We start from the raw sequence: 23,012 nt of genomic DNA, 5'->3' as shown, positions 1-23,012 counted from the left end.
CACTTTTAATTTAAAATGACTTTATTAACGCATTCCCTTCATATTAAAGTATATTTGTATGTCTATTGACATAAATACATTACATTTTGTGATTAATTAAATGGCACTTAACAACTATGGTTAGCAATTTACATCAATAGATAACTTTTCCATTTATCTAAATTCTAACGACTAATAAGTATTTGTTTCTTTATAGTAATTTTTGTTCATTACTATAGGTACAAGTTTTTTTAGTTAATCATTCTTCAGTTGTGCAACGTACCTCAATTAAATAAAAAAGAATTAATAAATAATAATAATAAGAATAATAAACCAAATTCATTAAAAAATTTAGTGACATCTTGTTTTTAGTATCCAAATATGTTTTATCGATGCCAGAAAGCAATGAATTTTAACTTATTTAAATTACAGTTGATAATAAGTTAGGGCTTATCACATGTTATTGAATTATATAATTATGAAACTTTTTATCCATCCAAGTGCTATAAGTGAGTAACACATATTTTATGTTGCCGCAACTCTTTTGCTTTTGAAACGGCTGGTAGCTTAAACTATAAGTCCGTTGTCGGACCGTTCGCCACTCTGAATTTCGATGCTAGTGCTAGGTTAGATGCTGTGCCAGATACGTTCGGATTCCAATTCAACTTACCGGTCACCTGGGCACTTAGGTGTTCAATCATTTTCTCCAGGCTATAACGTTGCACAGTACAAATAACCATCGAAAGATAAAAACAGAAGTGCAAAATTTGTAAGTTTTCAGATAAGTTTCCGAGCTCAGATAGTTTTAAATGATTAATTAAAAATATGGAACAGAGCATATACTACACCCACGCAATAATACGTTGATTTGTCTCCTTAGGTACGAAGGCCGCTTCGCTGAGCTCCCGCTTTTTCTTTCGCTGCAGCAATGGCGGTGGAATTCCCGGATTGATCTGGTCAGAAATGGGAGGGCTTCTAACTGTTTGATGTTCTGATTTAGGTATCTGCGAGTGTAGAGTTAAGGTGGAGGGAGTCTGAAGCCCGATGTTTGAACACGGTAACTTGTTGTCAGTCAGGGATGATTCTTCCGCGTCCAGTTTCGCTTGCTCTACCAACAGCTCCTCTTCTATTTCGTCGTCTTCTTCCAAAGAGTGTGTCGCTTGAAAAGGCGTTTGATGCATCGTGCCATAGTGCAGGTTCAAGGACTGCGCCCTTCGAATACCGAGCGCTCCGGAACCCCCATCTCCACCGCTACTTACATTCGGAAATGGCTTTTGGTATCCGTGGGGTCGGTCATTTTCGTAAATAATGTCGTTATAGATTTGCCGCTGGTTATAGCAATTGGCCAGAGCTTGTCGCATGCACTTGTTTTCAAATTCCAGGTGTGACAGGCGTTTGTTAGTTTCCTTTTTCTCTAGTTGTAACTGCATTACTTGCGACTACAACCAAAATCGAATACTTAGATTTGATATGCCAATTTTTTTTAGCACTTACCCTTAGATTATCAATATCTCTCATAATTCGGATATTTTCTCCGTTTAAGGAACACTGACGTTCTTCAACCATTAATTTGACTCTGAGAACAAAAAGTAATCAATATTAAAATATATTTAATAGTTGTTGAGTTCTTACCGACTTAACAGTGCATCTTCTCGTACGCGCGCTGCCTCCCTAACTTCCCGCACGACATCAGTCATCCCTCCTGGAGTGTAAGCGCCTAAAAAAATGGGAAGCGAATATAAGTTATTATAAACTCCTATGAATGTCAAAGTTTGGGGTACCGTTTAGGTTATACCTGAATAACTTGTTAACGCTGGGCTCCGTCCCCCCCCAAATCCACTGCCTAGAATAATAGGTTGACTTTGTGTGCTTAGTCCGCTTAAGCTATCTCTACGGTGCCGCATGCCCCCAATACCGGCACCTGCCCAGGGCTGGCTATTAGGGGCGTGCTTTAAAGCTTCGATATCAACTGTGATTGTGTTCGCAAGTGCAAGAGAGTACATAGAAAGAGGAAATGAGAGGCAACATATTATTATATAATAGAAATTAGCATACAAGATAAAAAAAATCCCAGATTTGTGTAAATTAAGACGTTGAACAATATATAAATACTATTATATTATAGCAGACAGGAACGAAAACTTAACTTAATCCTACGTACAACATACCTTTTGTATCATGCAAATTCCGGCAGATCTTGGAGTTGGTGTCGTGCAATATGTTTATTTGCTCCATTAGAGCCGCGAAAAACTTGTTTTGATGTGCCTGATCACAGCTACTGCCATTGTTGTTATCATTTCGACAATCTGGTGTATTCTGGGCACTTAGCTTAAAGTCGGTATCGGAGGGGTTCAGTAGGCACGGATCGCTGAACCGAAATCTGTTATCACAGGGGTAAGCGCGGCTCTTTAATAGTTCATTACGAACTTATGGTTTTTGCTTACCCTTTGCTAATGTTGGGATGGCTTCCGCTGCCATTAAGCACATCCGTGGAATTCGGTTCGTGCTCGGACCCAAGCCCTTCTGGCCCTCCCATGATGTCGTTTAGGGGAGGTAAGCTTGCAAACTCCTGCCCACCATCGCCACCGTAGGACATACCATAGCTGTAAAGGCTCTGAGGTGGAAACAGCATTGGATATCGATGACTAAGAGAGTTCGAATTCTGTAAAAAGGAAATTTCGTTTGATGTGCCTTGTCAATATAGTTACAAAATGTAGATTTCGTAAAAGCATCTACTCACACGCTGTATCCCCATGCTAAAGGGCGTGCCTGGACCCACTCTATACGGTTGAGTAGGCCTCGACAATTCTTGTTGCCTCTGCTGCTGTAGTTGCTGTTTAAGCTGCTGCTGTTGAGTCAAAATCATTTGCTTGTGAGCTGGTGCTGTGGGCGGTATGAAGTCTAAAAATTCAGATGAAGAAGACAGTTGGGCGTTGGTAGCATCGCGTAAACAATTCTCCAACCAGGCATCAAGGTGATCCTTGGAACAATTGAGATCGGTTCTATTGACCTCACCGAAGTTCGGCTGATTAAGAGAAGCCGACATGACATCCGTTTTTTGGGCTAACGGAGAAGGTGGTACGTTACGCGACCTTAGTTTCTTGCGCTTGGAGGCATCCATGGCTAAAAGACAAAATAATATGTTGACAAATGACATCAACATTTCAGATCCTAGTGTGGACAAATATAGTATTTTAAGGCCCTACGGTTTTCATTTCCACCATTGACGAACTGCAAACCATATCAACTATAGTTGTTTGTACCGCATAACTCGACGACTGAATTCGAATTGCCTTAGTTACTTGATATCACTAAAATGTCGCGGCTGTACTGGTTCTTTTTTCAGTTGTTAGTTTAGTTTTAAAAATTCAGCCGACTCGATTTAAGATCCAGGGTCAAGTTCATTATTAAATTGGTTCTTGAATGCCTGATAAAGACACATATCTAAAAAAAGCTAATTCATTCTGAGGAACAGCAAACAAACTCACCCTACCATTATAAGCCTATAGAGCAAGTGGAGTAGCGACAGACACAGGAAACCGTTACCGAACCTAGAAACCTTGTTTCACAACTACCTAATACTGCCAGTCCCACATCTAATTTTTATACCCGTTACTCGTAGAGTAAAAGGGTATACTAGATTCGGTGAAAAGTATGTAACAGGCAGAAGGAAGCGTTTCCGACCATATAAGGTATATATATTCTTGATCAGGACCAATAGCCGAGTCGATATGACCATGTCCGTCTGTCTGTCCGTCCGTATAAACGCAGTGATCTCAGGAACTACAAAAGCTACAAAATTGAGATTAAGCATACAGACTCCAGAGATATAGAAGCAGTCCATTCATGTTGCCACGCCCACTCTAACGCCCACAAACCGCCCAAAGTTGCCACGCCCACTCTTTTGAAAAATGTCTTGATATTTTTAAATTTTTGTATTGGTCTTGTAAATTTCTATCGATTTGCAAAAAAAAACTTTTTGTCACGCCCACTCTAACGCCCACAAACCGCCCGAAGCTGCCCGAAGCTGCCACGCCCACACTTTTGTAAAATGTTTTGATACTTTTTTTTTTTGTACGCCCAAAACTGCCACGCCCACACTTTTGAAAAATGTTTTAAAATTTTTTCATTTTTGTATTGGTGTTGTAAATTTCTATCGATTTTTCAAAAAACTTTTTGCCACGCCCACAAACCGCCCAAGGTTGCCACGCCCACACTTTTCAAAAATGTTTTGATATTTTTTATTTTTGTATTAGTTTTATAAATTTTGATCGATTTGCCACGCCCACTCTAACTCCCACAATCCGCCCAAAGTTGCCACTCCCACACTTTTGAAAAATGTCTTGATATTTTTACATTTTTGTATTGGTCTTGTAAATTTTCGAATTCGTAGGAATTTTTATACCCGTTACTCGTAGAGTAAAAGGGTATACTAGATTCGTTGAAAAGTATGTAACAGGCAGAAGGAAGCGTTTCCGACCATAAAAAGTATATATATTCTTGATCAGGATCAATAGCCGACTCGATTTGGCCATGTCCGTCTGTCTGTCCGTATGAACGTCGAGATCTCAGGAACTACAAAAGCTAGAAAGTTGAGATTAAGCATACAGGCTCCAGGGACAGACGCAGCGCAAGTTTGTCTAATCATGCTGCCACGCCCACTCTAACGCCCACAAACCGCCACGCCCACTACCGCCAAAAACTGTCAGTGTTGAAGAAGTGGCAAAAAGTTTTTTGGCAAATCGATAGAAATTTACAATACCCAGACCAAAAAAAAAAATATCAAAACATTTTACAAAAGTGTGGGCGTGGCAGCTTTGGGCGGTTTGAGGGCGTTAGAGTGGGCGTGCAAAAAGTTTTTTTTGTAAATCGATAGATATTTACAAGACCAATACAAAAATGAAAAAATATCAAAACATTTTTCAAAAGTGTGGGCGTGGCAGCTTTGAGCGGTTTGTGGGTGTTAGAGTGGGCGTGGCAAAAAGTTTTTTGAAAAATCGATAGAAATTTAGAACACCAATACAAAAATGAAAAAATTTTAAAACATTTTTCAAAAGTGTGGGCGTGGCAGTTTTGGGCGGTTTGAGGGCGTTAGAGTGGGCGTGGCAAAAAGTTTTTTTTGTAAATCGATAGATATTTACAAGACCAATACAAAAATGAAAAAATATCAAAACATTTTTCAAAAGTGTGGGCGTGGCAGCTTTGAGCGGTTTGTGGGTGTTAGAGTGGGCGTGGCAAAAAGTTTTTTGAAAAATCGATAGAAATTTAGAACACCAATACAAAAATGAAAAAATTTTAAAACATTTTTCAAAAGTGTGGGCGTGGCAGTTTTGGGCGGTTTGTGGGCGTTAGAGTGGGCGTGGCAGCATGATTCGACAAACTTGCGCTGCGTCTGTCCCTGGAGCCTGTATGCTTAATCTCAACTTTCTAGCTTTTGTAGTTCCTGAGATCTCGACGTTCATACGGACAGACAGACGGACATGGCCAAATCGACTCGGCTATTGATCCTGATCAAGAATATATATACTTTATATGGTCGGAAACGCTTCCTTCTGCCTGTTACATACTTTTCAACGAATCTAGTATACCCTTTTACTCTACGAGTAACGGGTATAAAAATTCCTACGAATTCGAAAACCGGAGCACCGATTATATGATTTAGAATCAAAATTTGAAATCGTAAAATTCTTACGAATTAATCGAATTAACTGCTATGATGGGCGATTTTGCCGACGATTAAATGGAAAGGGAGCGATACATATTTCGCACAGAACCTATAATTCGAAATAAAATTGAACTATTTGCAAGCGTTGTTTAGGCGTTGGCTAATCAAATTGAGAATAAAACAAGAGAGAACGCTATAGTCGAGTTCCCCGACTATCTGATACCCGTTACTCAGCTAGTGTAAGTGCGAAGGACAGTTTTTGGCGGTTTGTGGGCGTTAGAGTGGGCGTGGTCAAAAGATTTTTGGCGAATAGATAGAAATTTACAAGACTAATAGAAAAATGAAAAAATATCAAAACATTTTTCAAAAGTGTGGGCGTGGCAGTTTTGGGCGGTTTGTGGGCGTTAGAGTGGGCGTGGCAAAAAGTTTTTTTTGGCAAATCGATAGAAATTTACAAGACCAATACAAAAATGAAAAAATATTACAACATTTTTCAAAAGTGTGGGCGTGGCAGTTTTGGGCGGTTTGTGGGCGTTAGAGTGGGCGTGGCAAAAAGTTTTTTTGGCAAATCGATAGAAATTTACAAGACCAATACAAAAATGAAAAAATATTAAAACATTTTTCAAAAGTGTGGGCGTCGCAGTTTTGGGCGGTTTGTGGGCGTTAGAGTGGGTGTGGCAACATGAATCGACAAACTTGCGCTGCGTCTATGTCCCTGGAGTCTGTATGCCTAATCTCAACTTTCTAGCTTTTGTAGTTCCTGAGATCTCGACGTTCATACGGACAGACAGACGGACATGGCCAAATCGACTCGGCTATTGATCCTGATCAAGAATATATATACTTTATATGGTCGGAAACGCTTCCTTCTTGTTACATACTTTTCAACGAAACTAGTATACCCTTTTACTCTACGAGTAACGGGTATAACAATTGACAGCGGTCGATATCTTGAACAGTAATACCAACATAAAGTCTTATACCTCGAAAAAAACACCCGAAACGTTTAAATGTAACCTAATTGATTTATTATTGTTTATTGTATTTTTCCACTTTTCAAGCTAAAAAGTTGTTTTTTAATAACAGTGTCAAATGGACTTCTTAAAGTGTGATGTTAGGAAAAACTAAAACTTCTTCTAATTGAACAACCTAGATTAACGGATGATAAGAAAACATTACTTCACTTTACGGATAATGTCTCACGTGGAGAAATGAGTTAATACCGTTTAGGGCTCTTAGCATACTAGATATCTATAGCCCGCTCACCTTTGTGTGTACTGTTCAGATCCGCTCCAGTAGTTGCTTTCTTCTGGACACCAATCCCGACTTTGTTTCCTGGCGTTAAGCAAAAACTGTTGCTCGTAATCAGCGACGTCTCTTCTGCGGGGGAATCCAAGCATCCGTCGTTTGTGCTGAACTCCCTCTGGTTTATGGTAGTCATTTCCTCGCGCACAACGCTTCTGAAATAGAAACAAAATAAACAAATTATGTATTGTTAAACGAGGTCTTTTATTCGTGCCATTCTGCAGCCGACCATAAAAACTAGAAGCACACAGAAATGAACACACAAAAGTCCTAATTTTTGCGCCTTAGGTCTTGTTAATATCTATCGATTTACCAAAAAACTTTTTGCCACGCCCACTCTAACGCCCTCAAACCGCCCAAAGCTGATACGCCCACACTTTTGAAAAATGTTTTGATATTTTTTCATTTTTATATTGGTCTTGTGAATTTCTATCAATTTGCCAAGAAACGTTCTGCCACGCCCACTATAACGCCTACAAACCGCCAAAAACTGTGTTTAAGACTCTCCTTTTCCCTTCCACTAGCTGAGTAACGGGTATCAGATAGTCGGGGATCTCGACTATAGCGTTCTCTCTTGTTTTTTATTTACCTTTCGAATACTGTTACAACGTACATACATGTATGTACAACCAGTAATTAATATTTTTGGATATTTTCACTCAGATAACTTTAAAATTGACGAAAGTACAGACGAATTTACAAACTACTCACTAAAATTAATTATATATATATATAATGCAAGGGTATAAAAAGATTTGGCTTGGTAGAAATGAAGTTGATTAGTAAGTTTAATATTAGTTTGAAAGCTCAAAAGACCGTTAAACGACATTTAAAATTGTAGAAAATTCCATAATCCACAGCTGGGATTCTCACATTGATCTTCTCCAGCCCATTTTGGTTCCGTAATTGTTCTAGCTTAGGGAGCAGCACTTGGCGAACTCTGGTTTATAGATACTGCAAGAACTTGCACAGAATATTTTAAACATTCCTATTAGTTCTACATGGCATGGATATTTTCTACATCGGGGAGTACTAATACCTAACTAAAATAAATAAAGTATTTTTGTTGGGTTTAACGTTAGACGAACTTTAAATTGTATACAATACCTTGTTGTAATAGTTTATACGAACGCTTAATAATGAAATACATATAATAAAATATTTTTTATTCGTCGTGCGTGCTCGTTTTGTGTTTTAAACTGAATTTTGCGTTTCGTTTTCGTGCTTGCTATTAATTTCAGTTTCTCCTTCGAGATGAGTCGTGTTGAGAAGTTGTGACACGCGCTCAACTCTTGTCTGGGCTCTTGGTGTGGGAAAGTCACCTATTGAGTTTTTGAATCCCAGTTCCACCCCCATCACTTCCATTCGATTTTTATTGTGTGAGAGTGACTGCTGCAAAATGAAAAGCGAAACGACATAAGATGCCGTCGTAAACAGCCTTTATTCCTCATCCTAGCTCATCCAAGCTTAAAGGCACATATGTATATTGCTCGCCAAATTCCACATTGTGGGGGGCGCAGAGCTAATCTTATTATCAGAAGCATCTTTATTTGGCACACACGGCACTCACACTTACGCAGTGGCATTGGCCATCCAAAATTCACATGCGTCGTTTGCGGATTAAATGTATTGGATTTTTAGGCAGCGCGTGGGCGCGGTCAAGGTTTAGCCTACGCGGCTCCGAGTAACGGAAACTTGCAGCTTAAACAGCACCCGATAATTATCCGCACAACGGAGCAGAGGCAATTCATTGAGCACTTAATTTAGAGGTGGGAAATCTACGATGTTCCGTCAAGCCGATGACTGGCGCTGAAGAAACGATTGTTGCCATTATCGGTGGCTGCGTTTGGTACTGCTATCTGCTATCGAATAACAGTGCGTTTGTATGTAAGTACGAGTAAATTTAAAAACAGGGTCTAAAATACAAGGCTATTTTTCTAACAGTCGGAAAACTCTGTGTAACATAAGTTAATTACGTGAAAGGAGCGTGTATGGATTCTAATGTCCAAAGCCGCTGCGTTTTTTTTCCACATTTTTGCATTTCAATAATAGACGAAAGATCTTTGTTGTAAACATTTATTGAAAGAATCATTATTAGAGAAATTCTAAACAATCCTAATAAAAGCTTCGAATAAAAAAGATTTCCGTTTCTTAGTCGTCAGCTTGAAATCGTGCTCCCCAAACACAAAACAGCAACAGTTGTTCCTGCGATGCAACTGTCAAAACGGAGCTTTTCCGAGCTCTGTATGTACCACACAATGGGGGTGAATGGATTAAGCTCCGAAGTGCTTGCCTCGAGGCAGTTTTTCCCTCGAGTTTGAAGCAGCAGTTGAATTAAATTCTGGGCGCTTGATTTTTATTTATGAATCTCCCGTTGCCTGACTCACAGTATTGCACCCTCAAGAAATTAAATGTGATAGAATAGTATTGTTGTTCCTTCTATAATTTATTTAAATATTTCGCCACCAAATCTTAGATCAACAGTTGCAAAAAACGTAAGTTCAAAAAAACGGGTAACACCACCTTCCAAACGGCTCCTTTGCATTCATCCCCAGTCGTTTTCCTGTGAAAAATCGATTCCAGTTATCCTGCAAGACTATGCTGTCAAATATCCGAGCTTTTGCTATCCTGCTGCTGTGAGAAGTGTTTTAAGTGACTTGACGTGTTGTCCGGGTGCAATGAATTGCGAGTAGTAGACTCGTGTTTGCCAGGATCCTCGTATGACCCAAGATGATTGTCACCTCTGCTTCTGGCCTAGATAGCACTCCGACGCTCGGTATGTATATGCACCACACAAGCTACCCCATTCTGACCTGAACCACATCAACCGTGACTATTAAATCCTTCAGGCACCGTAGAGGTGACCACGCTGCTGGGCGCCTTTTTCGGAGTCTTCGTTCTACTGCTCCTGTTGTTTTTCTTCATCAGTCGCAGGTGCTGCTTCCACTACCGCCATGCAATCAACTGCTGTGACGAGCGCCACCTGGCAATCAAGTGTGTGCAGAAGATCAGTGAGTACAGTGTTCAATATGTATTGGGGCTGACTTGCAAACTTTTAACTGTCATTGTAGCTCGCAAGAGGCGTTACGAGAACACCAGTTCCGATTCGGAGGAGGACATACTGCGCCGTCTACGGTGGCACCATCAGCACCAGCTGGGCGAGAAGCCTGGCGGATACGGGCTGGGAATAAGCCAGGCTAATCCGCTGACGGCGCAGAGCTTTAACTACCACCAGGCAGGCGCCGGTGCCGACCTGCAGAGGGTGACGGTAACGCGTGACCCCTTAGCCATCGCCGAGCGTGGCAAGGTTGGAATCCCGTCGTCGCACAGTGAGTGCAGCTCCAATGACTCCATGGAGGTCTCAGTGGACAGTCACATAAGCATCCTGACGGGCCTCAGCAAAGGTAAGCATGGCGTGGTCATGGGCAGCTAATTGACAGCCGTTGCAATGAGTCACGACCTTTTGACAGGCACAACCACAGTCCCCCACCCGGCAACAGCCTTCCGCAACCCGTGTGCAGGACACCGGCCCACAACCCAGGCTTTGAAGTACCAGCACCGGGTCGACGTGGCTGCTGCGCCCAAACTGGACAAGGAACGGGACAACGTGCTGGTGGTGCCCATGGTCAATGGCTACAGCATCAACAACAACAACTCGATTACAGCCAGCAATAACAACCCCAGCAGCAACAACAACGATGACGTAAGTGTAACTACATGTGTCTCTTCCTTTAAAAAAGGTATGCCCCTCTAAAAAAGCATTCAACTTTTGGTCGGTTTCGAAAGAAGTACCCAACAAACGTAGTGGAGTCCGTTTTCTTTACTTGACAATTCAACATCTGTTAATTATATATTTTAAATTCATTACGGCGTGGTATTGAATATGTACATAAAGAATTTATTATCTTGACCTTAATGACATTGAATCTACCACGACCCTTAAGCCGAATCAATTTGAATTGCCGAAACCACTCCAGTGGTTTTCCACCAATAATAACGTCAAGTACAACAATCGAGAGAGAAAATTAATATGATTGAGGAAAAATCTCGGTAAAAGTGTGCAAGAATAAAAATTCTTTAAAGAAATATCATTAAATTGTTAAAATCCGAAACTTCGAATTTTAGAAATAAACTAACTTTAAACAGTTTATCAGCATTTAACTTTTCCGTATCCTGTAATGCCAAATCAAAAAGGATTCCGTCAAGTTAATGGAGGATTGCGTACATAATTGAGGAACAGTTTGATGAGCATGGGAATCCACATATGAATCCTTAACGAACCAACTCTTCGACTAACGATCTGTTTCATTTGCTATCTTTAAAAGCTAGACCGTTGTAGTTTGTGGTAATACCTAAAAAAAAATAATTTAAATTGGATGTTACTTCACTAGTACCAATTAATATTCCGAAAATTATCTATACCTGCAGTCTTTTTATACCCGTTACTCGTATAGTAAAAGGGTATACTAGATTCGTTGAATAGTATGCAACAGGCAGAAGGAAGCGTTTCCGACCATATAAAGATCAGGATAAATAACCGAGTGAATATGGCCATGTACGTCTGTCCGTCCGTTTGTCCGTCCGTATGAACGTCGAGATCTCAGGAACTACAAAAGCTAGAAAATTGAGATTAAGCATACAGACTCCAGAGATATAGAAGCAGTCGATTCATGTTGCCACGCCCACTCTAACGCCCACAAACCGCCCAAAACTGCCACGCCCACACTTTTGAAAAATGTCTTAATATTTTTTCATTTTTGTATTGATCTTGTAAATTTCTATCTATTCGCCAAAAATCTTTTGACCACGCCCACTATAACGCCCACAAACCGCCAAAAACTGTCCGAGTTGAAGTCTTTCCTTCGCACTTCCACTAGCTGAGTAACGGGTATCAGATAGTCGGGGAACTCGACTATAGCGTTCTCTCTTGTTTATTATAAAATCTTATTGCTTAGTAATAAGTACTTTATAGTCAAGGCACTCAACTATACCATTTCTTATTGTTTTTTACTATAGTTTAAGCTCTTCCATTAGAACTTTGTCTAAAAGACAAAACTTTGCCTTTTCCAGGAACCCCTATTCGACACCAGCGACTTGCGTTCGGTCAAGTCGGATGACCTTTTGGTGGGGGTGGACCACAAGGAGTCGCCCGTTCAGAGGGGTCCCATCGAGCTGGAGTTGTCGCTGCTGTACGACGCCCCAATGCGGAAAATGACAGTGCACGTGATGCAGGCCAAAAACCTTCCGCCCCTAGGTATTGGACAGGCCACCCATACGCAGGTCCGGATGTTAATGCTGCCGAGCAAGAAGCAGAAGCTCAAAACTAAGATCCGCAGCGGCGAAACCCCACAGTATATGGAGAGCTTCCTGCTGCACCGCGTCAACCCAGAAGATGTGAACAACATGGGACTGCGTGTGCGGCTTTATGGCTGCGAGCGGCTGCGTAAGGAACGCCTGATCGGGGAGGCGTATGTGAGCTTCGCCACTGTAGACCTTGAACTGGAGACAAACCTATGGCTGCCACTAGAGCCTCGCAACACCTCTTCAGGCCTGGGCTCTACCAGCGATCTGTTAAGCCTTGCTCGGTCAGAAAGCGCGGGCTCCACCTCGTCCATGCAGCATGGGGGCGTGTCTGAGTTGCTGCTGGGTTTGAGCTACAACGGGGTCACCGGGCGGCTGAGCGTGGAGATTATTAAGGGCAGCCACTTCCGTAACTTGTCGCTGAACAAGGCGCCCGACACGTACGTTAAAATGGTTATGGTCAGCAGCATCGGACAAGAGATCTCCCGGGCCAAAACGTCAATACGCAGGGGTCAACCCAACCCGCTTTTTAAGGAGACATTTGCCTTTCAGGTAGCCCTGTTTCAGCTCAACGATGTTACTCTGATGATCTCTGTGTACGCCAAACGGCACATGAGAAAAAACGAGATGGTCGGCTGGTTCAGCCTGGGACTGAACTCGTCCGGATCTGAAGAAGTAGCCCATTGGGCAGACGTGTGTGAGATGCCCAAGGGCGAGATGCTGGCGCGTTGGCATGTGCTGGTGGACTCCTGATTTGAGCAGCTGGGCCAGTCCTTCGGACGCAGCGGAAAGGCCCTCCGAAAACTGGGTTTCGCTGCATTCAAGGACCGGTCCCGCGAGAAGGGCTCGAAGGAGTCCCCTCTGAAGGAGGACGGAGCTCAATTCCATGCTGATGACGCGGTCGCACTTGATATTGAGCCAGGCCTGCAGCTTGACTTTGTCTAAAGCAGAGGTCGGTGTTTGTGATTTGTTTTTACAAGGGTCGATGCCAAATGACGGTTGCCGTTGACGAGTGCTTGGCCCAGGATGAGACCAACTAAGAGGTAGGGCCATCCGAACAATCTAGCCCAACTGGGCAATAAAATATTTGTAATTTGAAATCAATTTTGTTCATAAAATGTATAAAATATGAAAACTTCAAAAAAATCACCTAGAATATTCAAATTTTATACGCAATGACACGTAAAGTGCATACCAGTACTTAAATAAATACTTCAAATTTAAATTTTATGATTGTTTGTGATAAAGAATACTATATGAAATACCAGAGGGCCGAACAGAGCGGATTAAAGATTTTGAGTGCACATTTGTGCATCTGTACAAGTTACGGATGAGGGACGAATTGTTGTAATTGACCTTTCTGCATCTTATATTTAAACATTAGGTCCGGCACTAGCTGCCCAAAGTCTATTGAGACTAGCACTTTTTTATTACCAAAATATGAAAATCAAAAACACATAAAAACAATTGTAGCCACTGCATACATACATATATACATGAAACCAGAAATTTACATACCTTAACAAACCTACGTGTGGAACTCTTGTTTTTTTGATCAAGAGCCATGCGCATGTTCCAGTTTTTATATTTAAGAAAAGACAAAAGTATCGGTAGCTTAGAATTTAAACGCACAAATACATATTCTACATTCGAAGACAAGTTGAAAAAAATGTTGGATGAAAAATTTAGAAAATCTCCGAGTGCAAGCATTCTAAATCGCGTGTAGGGTAAGAAGAAGGAATTCATTAGAGCTTAATTTATATTTAGGGATCGGACTAAAAGAAGAGTCTGACGATCGTTGACAGTCGTTGTAGCTGGACTTTTCGAAATGAAATGAGCACTTTGGTTTTGCATTGAGGTGCGTAAATTACACAACTTAAAAGAAACTTAAAGAAGAAAACTTAAAGCTTTAAAAAATATTTAAATAAATTTGTTTGTAAACTAAAAATTAAATCGAAACCCAAAAGAACAAAACAATTAAGGTATTGCCATGCGCATCTTACGTAATATTTATTTGAATGTTGAATAATAGGAGCGTATTTTGCCTTTCATGTATTTATATCTTTTAAAAATCTGTATGTTTTACGTGTCGAATATTTTATAACCGCAATTCGAATAAATATGCGTTCCTAGTTAATACAAAGGCCATTTATATGCTAGGTCTATACTCTTATTTGGGAAAGAGAGCGAGGCCAAATCTGGCCAACTAAACGAAATCGTTAATGACAGTATTACACATTTCCAAATTCAACAGTACAACGGCCGTTAGCCTTGTTTCAGACTCTGCGTATAATCTCCCTCCATAAATTGCAAGAAAACAAATTGATTCTTTCTGAGGCAGATAACATATTTACACTCTTAAATTTAAACAATTAAATTGTCATTGTTAATTATCAAGTGAATAATTTTAATATTACTTAATTGCCACTTCGAATAAAATTATATTATAAAAAAATGTTACCTACTTACTTCGTAATCTAACTAATCTGACACGTTTATTTTCTGCGTTTTTTCCTTGTCTTTCGCCCGATTCCTAAGAAATTATCTTCGTCGTCACTATTCACATCTGATTCCAACTTTTCATTAGATACCGAATTAGAATTTTCGACTTGCTGGGCGTCCCATTCCTTGCGTAGCTCAGTTAGCATGCCTGGTGTAAGAAGACCCTGCGCAAGCAACCTTTCGGTCAGACGTCCACGCGACGAGCTGGGTAGTCGAGGTTCCTTCATGCGCGTTATTCGGCGCATTGCATAGCTTGAAGTCACTCCGTCCTGACTTGCTTCGGTATTTTTAAGCAAGCGAGTTATTTGGAAGACGCCTTGCTGTATAATCTCGTCCAGTTCCTTTTGGGCATCTCTTACGTAGGCCGCTTCGGGGAAAAGATCCATGAACCGATAGCTGCAAAACAAGATTTTAGTTTTTTTCTAACGCGCTTTTTGCAAGACTTGCCTTAACCAAAGATACAGATCCATCACGTCAAAGACGGCCTCAAGATGAACCAGGTCTAATATTGTCTTGGGTAGCTTGAACGGCCAGCCACAGTTTTTTTTTATAAAATCAAAGGTAATAGGTTCGCTACGGCTGTATTGCCGTGCTACCTTAAGGAACATTGAGCAAACAAACGGCATCTTGCGATTTATAGGTGAACAACAGAATACATAGCGAGCCCGCAGGGGCAGAGGAACATGTTGTATCATCTCGGCCAAGAACTTAAAGTCTTCAATGTTGCACATAAAGTATAGAGAATCATCGACAGTACACAGATTCACGAATATGTCCATTAGGTTGCTTAAAGACGAGTTTGGCAGGTGGTAGGCGTAGAGCTCAATCTGATCGGCCGTGGGATGCAAGCCCGCCTGCATTAAAGGCTCTGGTGTTTGAGCCAAAATTCGCTGTAGGATCTGCAAGTCCTCAGTCTTGAAGGCAGTAACATATCCGTGCTCCCATTGAGTACGGAACCGGCCCGCTCTTCCTGCTATTTGAAGAGCGGACGAAACCGATATTGTGTCGATCTCGCGCTCTCCTCGCGCATTTATCGACGGTTTAATTAGTGAGTAGAATATGATTCGACGAATGCTCCTGCAAGTAAATTTTGCACGCATTATATTTGGACCAGCCACATATGTATGTTAAAAATTTACTTACAGGTTTAAGCCCATACCGATGGCGTCGGTCGCCACCATTACCTTGCAGCTATTTTCTGGATCATTAAACTTAGCAGCCTGGGCTAACTTAGTACCAGGGGGCAGGCCCCCATATATGACGGCTACCTCCTTCCCTCTAAAAAAAAATTGTGTCAGGGATCAGTAGGAAACAATTACTAAACAATACTGACCTTGCTTCGATTTCTCGCGAAACCGTATATATATCATGTTTGCTAAAGCACACGATGCAGTCGCCAGGAACTACATTGTCCAATGATACTAAAGCAGTATTTTCGACAGTAAGCTCCGTAAGTCGATTGTACTGTCGCACTTCAACAGTTTCGCCTGTGGTTTCGCAAATTTTTAGCAGGAGACCCAATGCACCTGGCTCACCACAAACATGCACTTCATCCGCGATCAATCCAAGGAAGGCCCGCGTCCAAGCCCATCCTCGCTGGGAGTCGCGGATCTGTTGTATTTCATCGATTACAGCCACCTCATCTGACACAGAAAAATCGGCACACATTAACGACGAAATAGGGAAACGACTCGAATCGCTTACATGGAGTGTTGACCGAGGTCATTTCCACTGTGCACGCGACGTGATAGGCTGGCGAGTTTTCGCTGATGCCGAACTTGCGCTCCTCGCCTGTAACAAGATCGCAGGGGGTGCCGCGCTCATTGGCCTTGTTGTACACTTCCGTGGCTAGAAGCTTTAGCGGTCCGCAGTAGACCCCAGACTTCGCACTGAGGTATCTCTCCATTGCATGGTAGGTCTTTCCAGAGTTCGTGGGTCCCGCGTGAAAAACAATCTTCCGGGTGATGGCGCGAGCGTTGCTGTACCAGTTGGCGGGCTGCCTCAGGTCGGAAATCTTTTTTAGATCGTCCATGCAGTCCAGATGCGGAAATACTGTCCTTGCGTGACGTAGGAAGTACGGGAATATATCATCGATGTGACCCGCTCCTTGTGTTATATCGCTAAAGGTTATGTGCAGATCTACTGGAAGGTTTTCTGCCTCGATGCAGTATCTTCGGAATGAGCCAAAGGCCTGTTGCTGTAGGTAGGCTTGGAACGAATCCAAAGTAAGACGAGGGGGTCATGAAAAACAGGTGTATACGTACCATCCAGTCCGTTTTCGCTGCAAAGGGACTTGATTTCACGCCGTTGGGTGAACTTGTTAAGAATCTTCAACAGCTCGGACTTTTCCAGTTTTCCTGACAGCTCGAAACCCACGTCCTCCGAATGCGTGTTGGCCTGCACCTGCACAGGCTTGAACAGCGCAGACAAGTTCGTCTCCGGCCTTTTTCGAGAAAACAAGGAGGACGCACGGTGTAATCGTCGCAGGGACAAATCCATTGAAAAGGACGGTCGCAGGTAGAGTGGCATCCGCAAGAGGCCCATTAGGATAATGCAGCGCCTGCAGTTTTGCATGGTCATCCACTCTAGTGGAAAAAATGTGTTTTTAATTCAAAAATTCGCATAAATTAAATTGGCGAACTCACGTTAACTCTGATATAACAGAGAATCACCATCAACTTATGCACAGCTGATAATACGGGTCACAATGCTCTTTCCTAGCGTTGCCGTGTCGATGGATTTTCATATAAGTTGGCGGGTATTCTTTAAAAATAAAATAATCAACTATTAATATCGTGGATTGACATCGCAAGATATTGTATTTCTCAACCGCAGAGGCTCGCTATATCTAAAAAGGTTGTCAAATAGTTTTTAAAAAATATCGTTTCAATAATATTTTTATTACAAAAATGAATCAGATTAATGATTCTGATATATTCGACAAGATGAAAATCAATCAGCACTAAGGAAATAATATTTTATTTAAAAATTGGTAGATTGAATGTTAATTCAAATTAACAACATATAATTTTTATTAAAAATATCGATCTATCGATGTTTTGCTATGCTATTTACAACCCAATTATATTGGCAACTAGGGATGTCGTGATATTAAAAAAATATCGTATCGATGATATTTTCTTATCAAAACAAAATGATGATAATTTTTAATATATCAAAAAAAATTATCGATATATATTTTTTTTTTTCAAATAAAATTTTTTTTCCCCACAATAAAAATATAAATTTATTTATAAAAATAAATAAATTTTAAAAATATAAATTTATTTATAAAAATAAATACATTTTTAAGGTCCGAGGACATGTTTGAAGTGTTTCCACTGGTTTATATAATTCTTTCGAACAGTTTGCATTTTGCAGTCCCGTTTTTTATTTCTATGTAATTCGATTTGATATCCATCTTATCACGTGCTCGTGTTCTTAGTATCGCGTCGAAATCAGAGTGAGCAAAGGGAAAATATAAAAAAAAATATCAAAAATATATCGCAATAACGATATTTGGGCAACAATTTTTTATATCACGATATAAATATATTATTTTCAGAAAAATATCGATATATTGATATTTTGATATATTATCAACAACCCTATTGGCAACGCTGTGTATTGGTTGTCAGAATCAAAATAAAATGAATCATTGGAATTTTTTAACAAAAAAATTGTTTTAATAACATTAATTCCAGACAATTATCTTAACGACTTGAGCAATGGGGTTATTCGGCAAAACTCCCAGTAAAGATCCCAAAGAGCAGGTAACGATGCAGAGATTGCTTTGGGGTATGATATCATTCCAGTTTTGATTTTATTAGGCATTGTTTTGCTTCGTATTGGTTTTCTTTGTAAATTTATCTTAGGTGCAGGAGTGGACGCATAAGATACGGAAGGAGGGCAACCAGCTGGATCGCCAGATCCGAAGTATCCAGCGCGAGGAGGAGAAGGTAAAACGCTCCCTCAAACAAGCAGCCCAGAAAAATGACCGCGACACCTGCGTCATTCTTGCCAAAGAGATTGTGAACTCGCGAAAGGCCATTAACCGCATATACACGTCAAAGGCGCACCTCAACTCGATTCAGATCCAGATGAAAAATCAGCTAGGTGAGTGGAATCTTCGTTTCTTTCACAAGACCCGGCTATCGAATCCTACTTGTAGCCACCTTGCGTGTAGCTGGATCTTTGCAAAAGTCTACAGACGTCTTGCAAGCCATGCAAAGCCTGGTGCGCTATCCAGAGCTTGCAGGCATTATGCGCGACATGTCAAAGGAAATGATGAAGGCAGGCATCATCGAGGAGATGCTGGACGAGACCATGGAGTCGTTGGAGGAGTCTGAGGAGCTAGAGGAGGAGGCTGGCAAGGAGGTTGATAAGGTTTTGTGGGAGATCACAGATGGCAAGCTTGGGGAAGCTCCCCTGCCCCCAGAGGCTACACCGGCAGACAAGACGTCTGTGTCTGCTGCGACCGTCGAGGTTGAGCAAGATGATGAGGATGGAGAGGAACTGCAAGAAATGCAGAGCCGCCTGGCCTCGCTGCGATCTTAAATCGACTGCTATGGGGATTGCATAAAGCAAGTGATTCCGACTGGCAAAATATTCTTCAAAAACTAAATTTGAGTTTTTATATTATATGTAAGTGCACAGTACCCCAGTTCAAGAAGTGCTGAACTCTACGCGTTTTACCGTTAAATATACACAATATAACTTATTTTATTGTATAATCTACCTTTTATTAAAAATCGATATTTGCTGTGACGTGTCCGTTTTTACAATGATAATTTGCACGATTTACGATCAAGCCCTAAGAATGGTTATTTACGCCATTTACGATTAAGCTCTAACGTTGTATTCTATCCAGCTCAGATACGCCTCAACCCTTGTGTACACTCCAGGCCATCCTTTTAGTCCACAGGGCGTGGGTCCGTAAGAGACGACACCCGCAATATAGAAGTTTGAGTATCCATTGGAAAAATCCTCGAGCAAAAGGGGGCCACCCGAGTCCCCGCGACAAGAGTCAACACCTTCCACTCCGCCGGCGCACATTTGTTTGGAGGTGACAGTCCTTCGTTGGCTGGCGTATCGTTGGTTGCAGTCGGACGTCGGTACCGGATCCAACTCTGCCTTCAGCTTTATATTGGACGTAAAGTTATATTCCGTGCGACCCCACCCTGCCACCACCACCTTTCGACCAAGGAAAATATTGTTGCGATGGGACGGTAAAGTGGGCAAACAAACTGGTAATATAAAGTCGCTATACTGAACCTCGTCCCGCAATCGCAGCAAAGCTATGTCGTTTAACTGGTCACGGGAGTTTCCCGGGTACTGCGGGTGCGGAATACGCTCCACAACAGGGCTGTCCACGTAGGGTTCGTTGCAGTCCCGCAGTCCATTTTTGCCGACTGTACAATCAGGATTGGTTCTCGCATCCCACTCACCCAGGCGTACTCCCGTCAGCTGCCACTCACTGGGAATAGCCGAGACGCAGTGTGCCGCCGTAAGCACGTAACGATTGTTGATTAAAGATCCGCCACAGTGGTGGCCCTTAACGTTGCCGGCTAGTTAGAGGGAGGATCAGTCTCTGCAGCAGGGAAGATGTTGGTTACTCACGTTTTGTGTATTCTATTAGGGCCATCCAAGGAAACTCCCTCTTTCCCGTTTCCTTACCACCCACCACGCGGTCTTCAAAGTTATCACCGCAATTGGGGGCCATGGGTAGTAGGTTGGTTCTGGGGCGTATTGTAGGTTGTTGGTTACGTATTCTGCTGTTTGCACAGCAAATCTGAAAAAGGGTACAAAAAGATGCGTATTCCTACATTATTATGTTTAAAATTATGTATGTTTGTGTATGCTTTATTATATATGGACTATGTTATATCGAGAACGCGTTCTCTTCGGCGATAAAAATGGCTACAAATGATCTTAGCACCGCAACTTTTTAAGGGTTTACTAACAAGCACTTGTCCATTGCGATAGCCACATTGACTGCTTTGTAGAAATCGACGGTCCTGGTCCGTAACCTCTTCGCCTTGAAGCAGTTCGAAAAGGTATCCACATTCCCTGAGGTTAATGCAGGTGCCGCTGTTTTCATCAGGCGTAGTACAATACCCAAAGATTTCTAAAAAACAAACGGATCAATGATTTCTGCGATCTGGGATCAGTCCACTGTGGCAGTCATCGACTTAACAAGACGCTTAGAGTCTGCGGGGTGAAGTTCACCCCTGATAGGCGATTGCGTTGTGCTTTGATACAAGCAATCCTCGACTGCGACTGAGAGCCTGAACCACTTGCCTTGTGCGTAAGTGCTGAGTGAACTCATCAAAAGAATTCCCAGAACGGTGAGAGCGAAGAGCGGTTCCATTATGATATCTTGGGCAGTACTATAGCTGGGCAGTACAGTTCTATAGATTCGCAGTACAGTACTTGGAAGAACGATCCGCTGACAGGGCGCCTGCTCTGAATGTGTCTGGAAACTGGCAAGCGAACGAGCTCAAAGTTACAGCTATCAACGGTTCTCACAGAGACTGGTTTAGCCTGCGGCAATACACGAGAAGTAAGAGAGAGTAAGTCTGGCTTTATCTCAGGGTCTGGTTTTGGGCACTCCCATACTGGCAACAAAGCCTGTTCTCAATTTCGGGTCCGCTCTTGATGCGTTGCTTATCAAGGAACTTCTCATACCAACGGGATGAAAATCTTGCAAACCCACTTTATTAATCGAGAGAGAAAGAGAGAGAGAGAGAATATTAATCATACGTCATATTAATATAATGCATCTGTCAGTCGAGACACTTGACTATAGCGTTCCACCTGGTTTGTAAATGTAAATTATATGTATATTTACGTATTTTTATAAATATTCTTTTAATTTAATAAATAAATAATAAAACAATTCTGTATTCAAAAGTGAAAAAGTTTGAAATGTGCTCGTGAAAAAATTAATAATCGTTTTTTTTTTAAAACCTAAACTTAATATTACCAAATTGTTTTTTTTGTTGTTGTCGCAGACATGAAATCTGTGCAAATAATCAAAGAAACATATCCTATAGTAGTTATCATATTCCTTTACCTTCGTTACTAGTAAATTCTTTGAAAAATATGTAACAGGCAGAAGGAAGCGTTTCCGAGTATAGTATATAAATTCTTGATCACGATAACTAGCGGAGTCGATCTGGGAATGCCCGTCTTTTTGTCCGTATTAAGGTCGAGACCTCAGAAACTATAAAGGCTAGAGAGTTGAGATTGAGCATAAGATTTCCAGGGTCATAGACGCAGCGCATGTTGCCACGCCCACTATAACACCCACAAACCGCCCAATGCCCTCGCCCACACTTTTGAAAAAGGTTTTGATATATTTTAAATTAGTACTCTAATATAGAATTGCAGAAAAAATGTTTTGCCACGCCCACTCTAAAGCCCACAAATCGCCCAATGCTGCCTCGCCAATATATTTTAATTTTTTTATTAGTACTGTAAATTTCTATATACATATGTACATGTATGTACCACACCAGAAAGATTTTTCAGAACACATAAAAATTATTATCCAAAAACGACCTTTTTGAACGCTTACAATGAATTAATAAATATTACATCTTTCTTTATCCAAATTCTGTTTCGTATATATACTTACCAATATGTTGTCAACTGAACATATTGAACATATTCATCAGTTGACTAAATTTTCCGCTGGCGGGGGCGGTTCTGTAAAGATTAGCTGTAAATGTAGGCTTCAATTAATGCAAAAAGTAAGAACTGATTTCAATTATTTCCAAATTCTTTTAAGGTAAGGCCAGGATGCGAACGAAAAGCTCTTAGGCGAACAGACCCTTAGTTGGCCATCTTCCATCAGAAGGGATGTCTGTCGCCCTGTAGTTTGCTTAGTGGCCATTAGTTTGCTGATTTAATGCCGTTGACCACTTCAAGAAAGAGTGGACGTCGTTAATTTTACCATTTCATTTGACAATGCATTTCATTAGGGCTTTTCTTCGGTTTATCTTTGAGCTGAACTTCCTACTACTATTAAATTAAATTGGATTCTACGGAAAAGCAAGTGAATCGCCGTTCCCGTGGTTTTGGGCTAATAAACACCGCTGTTCACACTTGGCTGACTGCAAAGAGCTCCAGCTTTGAAATATGTGGTCTTTCTTTTGTGTAATTAAATGCCGGATTTAATAAAATTTGTACCGAAATACCAATACACTGTTTTAATTAATAAGAGCACCAATCCTGCTGACGAAGTTGGAATGCCACC

At 41.3% G+C, this 23,012-nt stretch overlaps 5 protein-coding genes and 1 long non-coding RNA gene across 12 annotated transcripts; 3 read left to right on the top strand and 3 right to left on the bottom strand.

Moving 5' to 3' along the window:
• Positions 1 to 32: 32 nt before the first annotated feature.
• On the bottom strand, positions 33 to 8,732 carry LOC6535273. 5 transcript variants are annotated; one of them, XM_015191531.3, is made up of 11 exons: positions 8,526 to 8,731; positions 8,057 to 8,341; positions 6,911 to 7,104; positions 2,720 to 3,102; positions 2,424 to 2,641; positions 2,148 to 2,359; positions 1,775 to 1,948; positions 1,612 to 1,696; positions 1,474 to 1,555; positions 832 to 1,418; positions 33 to 690 (listed from the first exon to the last, which is right to left on the bottom strand). In XM_015191531.3, exons 3-11 carry the CDS (start codon positions 7,083 to 7,085, stop codon positions 552 to 554), a joined length of 2,055 nt encoding a protein of 684 aa, XP_015047017.1. In that variant the 5' UTR covers positions 7,086 to 7,104; positions 8,057 to 8,341; positions 8,526 to 8,731; the 3' UTR covers positions 33 to 551. The 5 variants fall into 5 exon arrangements, 4 of the variants coding, with proteins under 4 accessions (XP_015047017.1, XP_015047015.1, XP_002095929.2 ...); XM_015191529.3 differs by lacking the exon at positions 8,057 to 8,341 and having other exon boundaries at positions 8,520 to 8,731; XM_002095893.3 differs by lacking the exon at positions 8,057 to 8,341.
• A 496-nt stretch (positions 8,733 to 9,228) lies between these two features.
• LOC6535272 (synaptotagmin-16) lies at positions 9,229 to 13,475 on the top strand. Its single transcript, XM_039375780.2, has 6 exons — positions 9,229 to 9,444; positions 9,505 to 9,725; positions 9,799 to 9,960; positions 10,021 to 10,353; positions 10,420 to 10,652; positions 12,020 to 13,475. The coding sequence occupies exons 2-6, from the start codon at positions 9,680 to 9,682 to the stop codon at positions 13,001 to 13,003; spliced, it is 1,758 nt and encodes a 585-aa protein (XP_039231714.1). The 5' UTR covers positions 9,229 to 9,444; positions 9,505 to 9,679; the 3' UTR covers positions 13,004 to 13,475.
• A 1,152-nt stretch (positions 13,476 to 14,627) lies between these two features.
• On the bottom strand, positions 14,628 to 17,496 carry LOC6535271 (ATP-dependent RNA helicase SUV3 homolog, mitochondrial). Of its 2 annotated transcripts, XM_039375777.2 has the most exons (7): positions 17,398 to 17,496; positions 17,017 to 17,337; positions 16,457 to 16,960; positions 16,086 to 16,395; positions 15,896 to 16,030; positions 15,200 to 15,829; positions 14,628 to 15,148 (listed from the first exon to the last, which is right to left on the bottom strand). In XM_039375777.2, the coding sequence occupies exons 2-7, from the start codon at positions 17,330 to 17,332 to the stop codon at positions 14,746 to 14,748; spliced, it is 2,298 nt and encodes a 765-aa protein (XP_039231711.1). In that variant the 5' UTR covers positions 17,333 to 17,337; positions 17,398 to 17,496; the 3' UTR covers positions 14,628 to 14,745. The 2 variants fall into 2 exon arrangements, with proteins under 2 accessions (XP_039231711.1, XP_039231712.1); XM_039375778.2 differs by lacking the exon at positions 17,398 to 17,496 and having other exon boundaries at positions 16,457 to 16,949; positions 17,017 to 17,158.
• Positions 17,497 to 18,364: 868 nt separating this feature from the next.
• Positions 18,365 to 19,519, top strand: LOC6535270 (charged multivesicular body protein 3). Of its 2 annotated transcripts, none has more exons than XM_002095890.3 (3): positions 18,365 to 18,525; positions 18,628 to 18,868; positions 18,924 to 19,519. In XM_002095890.3, the coding sequence occupies exons 1-3, from the start codon at positions 18,481 to 18,483 to the stop codon at positions 19,307 to 19,309; spliced, it is 672 nt and encodes a 223-aa protein (XP_002095926.1). In that variant the 5' UTR covers positions 18,365 to 18,480; the 3' UTR covers positions 19,310 to 19,519. The 2 variants fall into 2 exon arrangements, with proteins under 2 accessions (XP_002095926.1, XP_039231716.1); XM_039375782.1 differs by having other exon boundaries at positions 18,366 to 18,525; positions 18,634 to 18,868.
• On the bottom strand, positions 19,470 to 21,265 carry LOC6535269 (melanization protease 1). The gene is made up of 4 exons (XM_002095889.4): positions 21,053 to 21,265; positions 20,716 to 20,879; positions 20,372 to 20,543; positions 19,470 to 20,319 (listed from the first exon to the last, which is right to left on the bottom strand). Exons 1-4 carry the CDS (start codon positions 21,120 to 21,122, stop codon positions 19,595 to 19,597), a joined length of 1,131 nt encoding a protein of 376 aa, XP_002095925.1. The 5' UTR covers positions 21,123 to 21,265; the 3' UTR covers positions 19,470 to 19,594.
• Positions 21,243 to 22,956, top strand: LOC120321823. Its single transcript, XR_005561547.1, has 2 exons — positions 21,243 to 21,324; positions 22,545 to 22,956. It is a non-coding gene; the product is annotated as an uncharacterized LOC120321823 (long non-coding RNA).
• The last annotated feature ends 56 nt before the right edge of the window (positions 22,957 to 23,012 follow it).

The sequence above is a fragment of the Drosophila yakuba genome, chromosome 3R, assembly GCF_016746365.2.
Source record: "Drosophila yakuba strain Tai18E2 chromosome 3R, Prin_Dyak_Tai18E2_2.1, whole genome shotgun sequence".
Taxonomy (NCBI): Eukaryota; Metazoa; Arthropoda; class Insecta; order Diptera; family Drosophilidae; genus Drosophila; species Drosophila yakuba.
The sequence above is the reverse complement of the archived record's forward strand: the minus strand, read 5'-3'. Positions and strand labels throughout refer to the sequence as shown.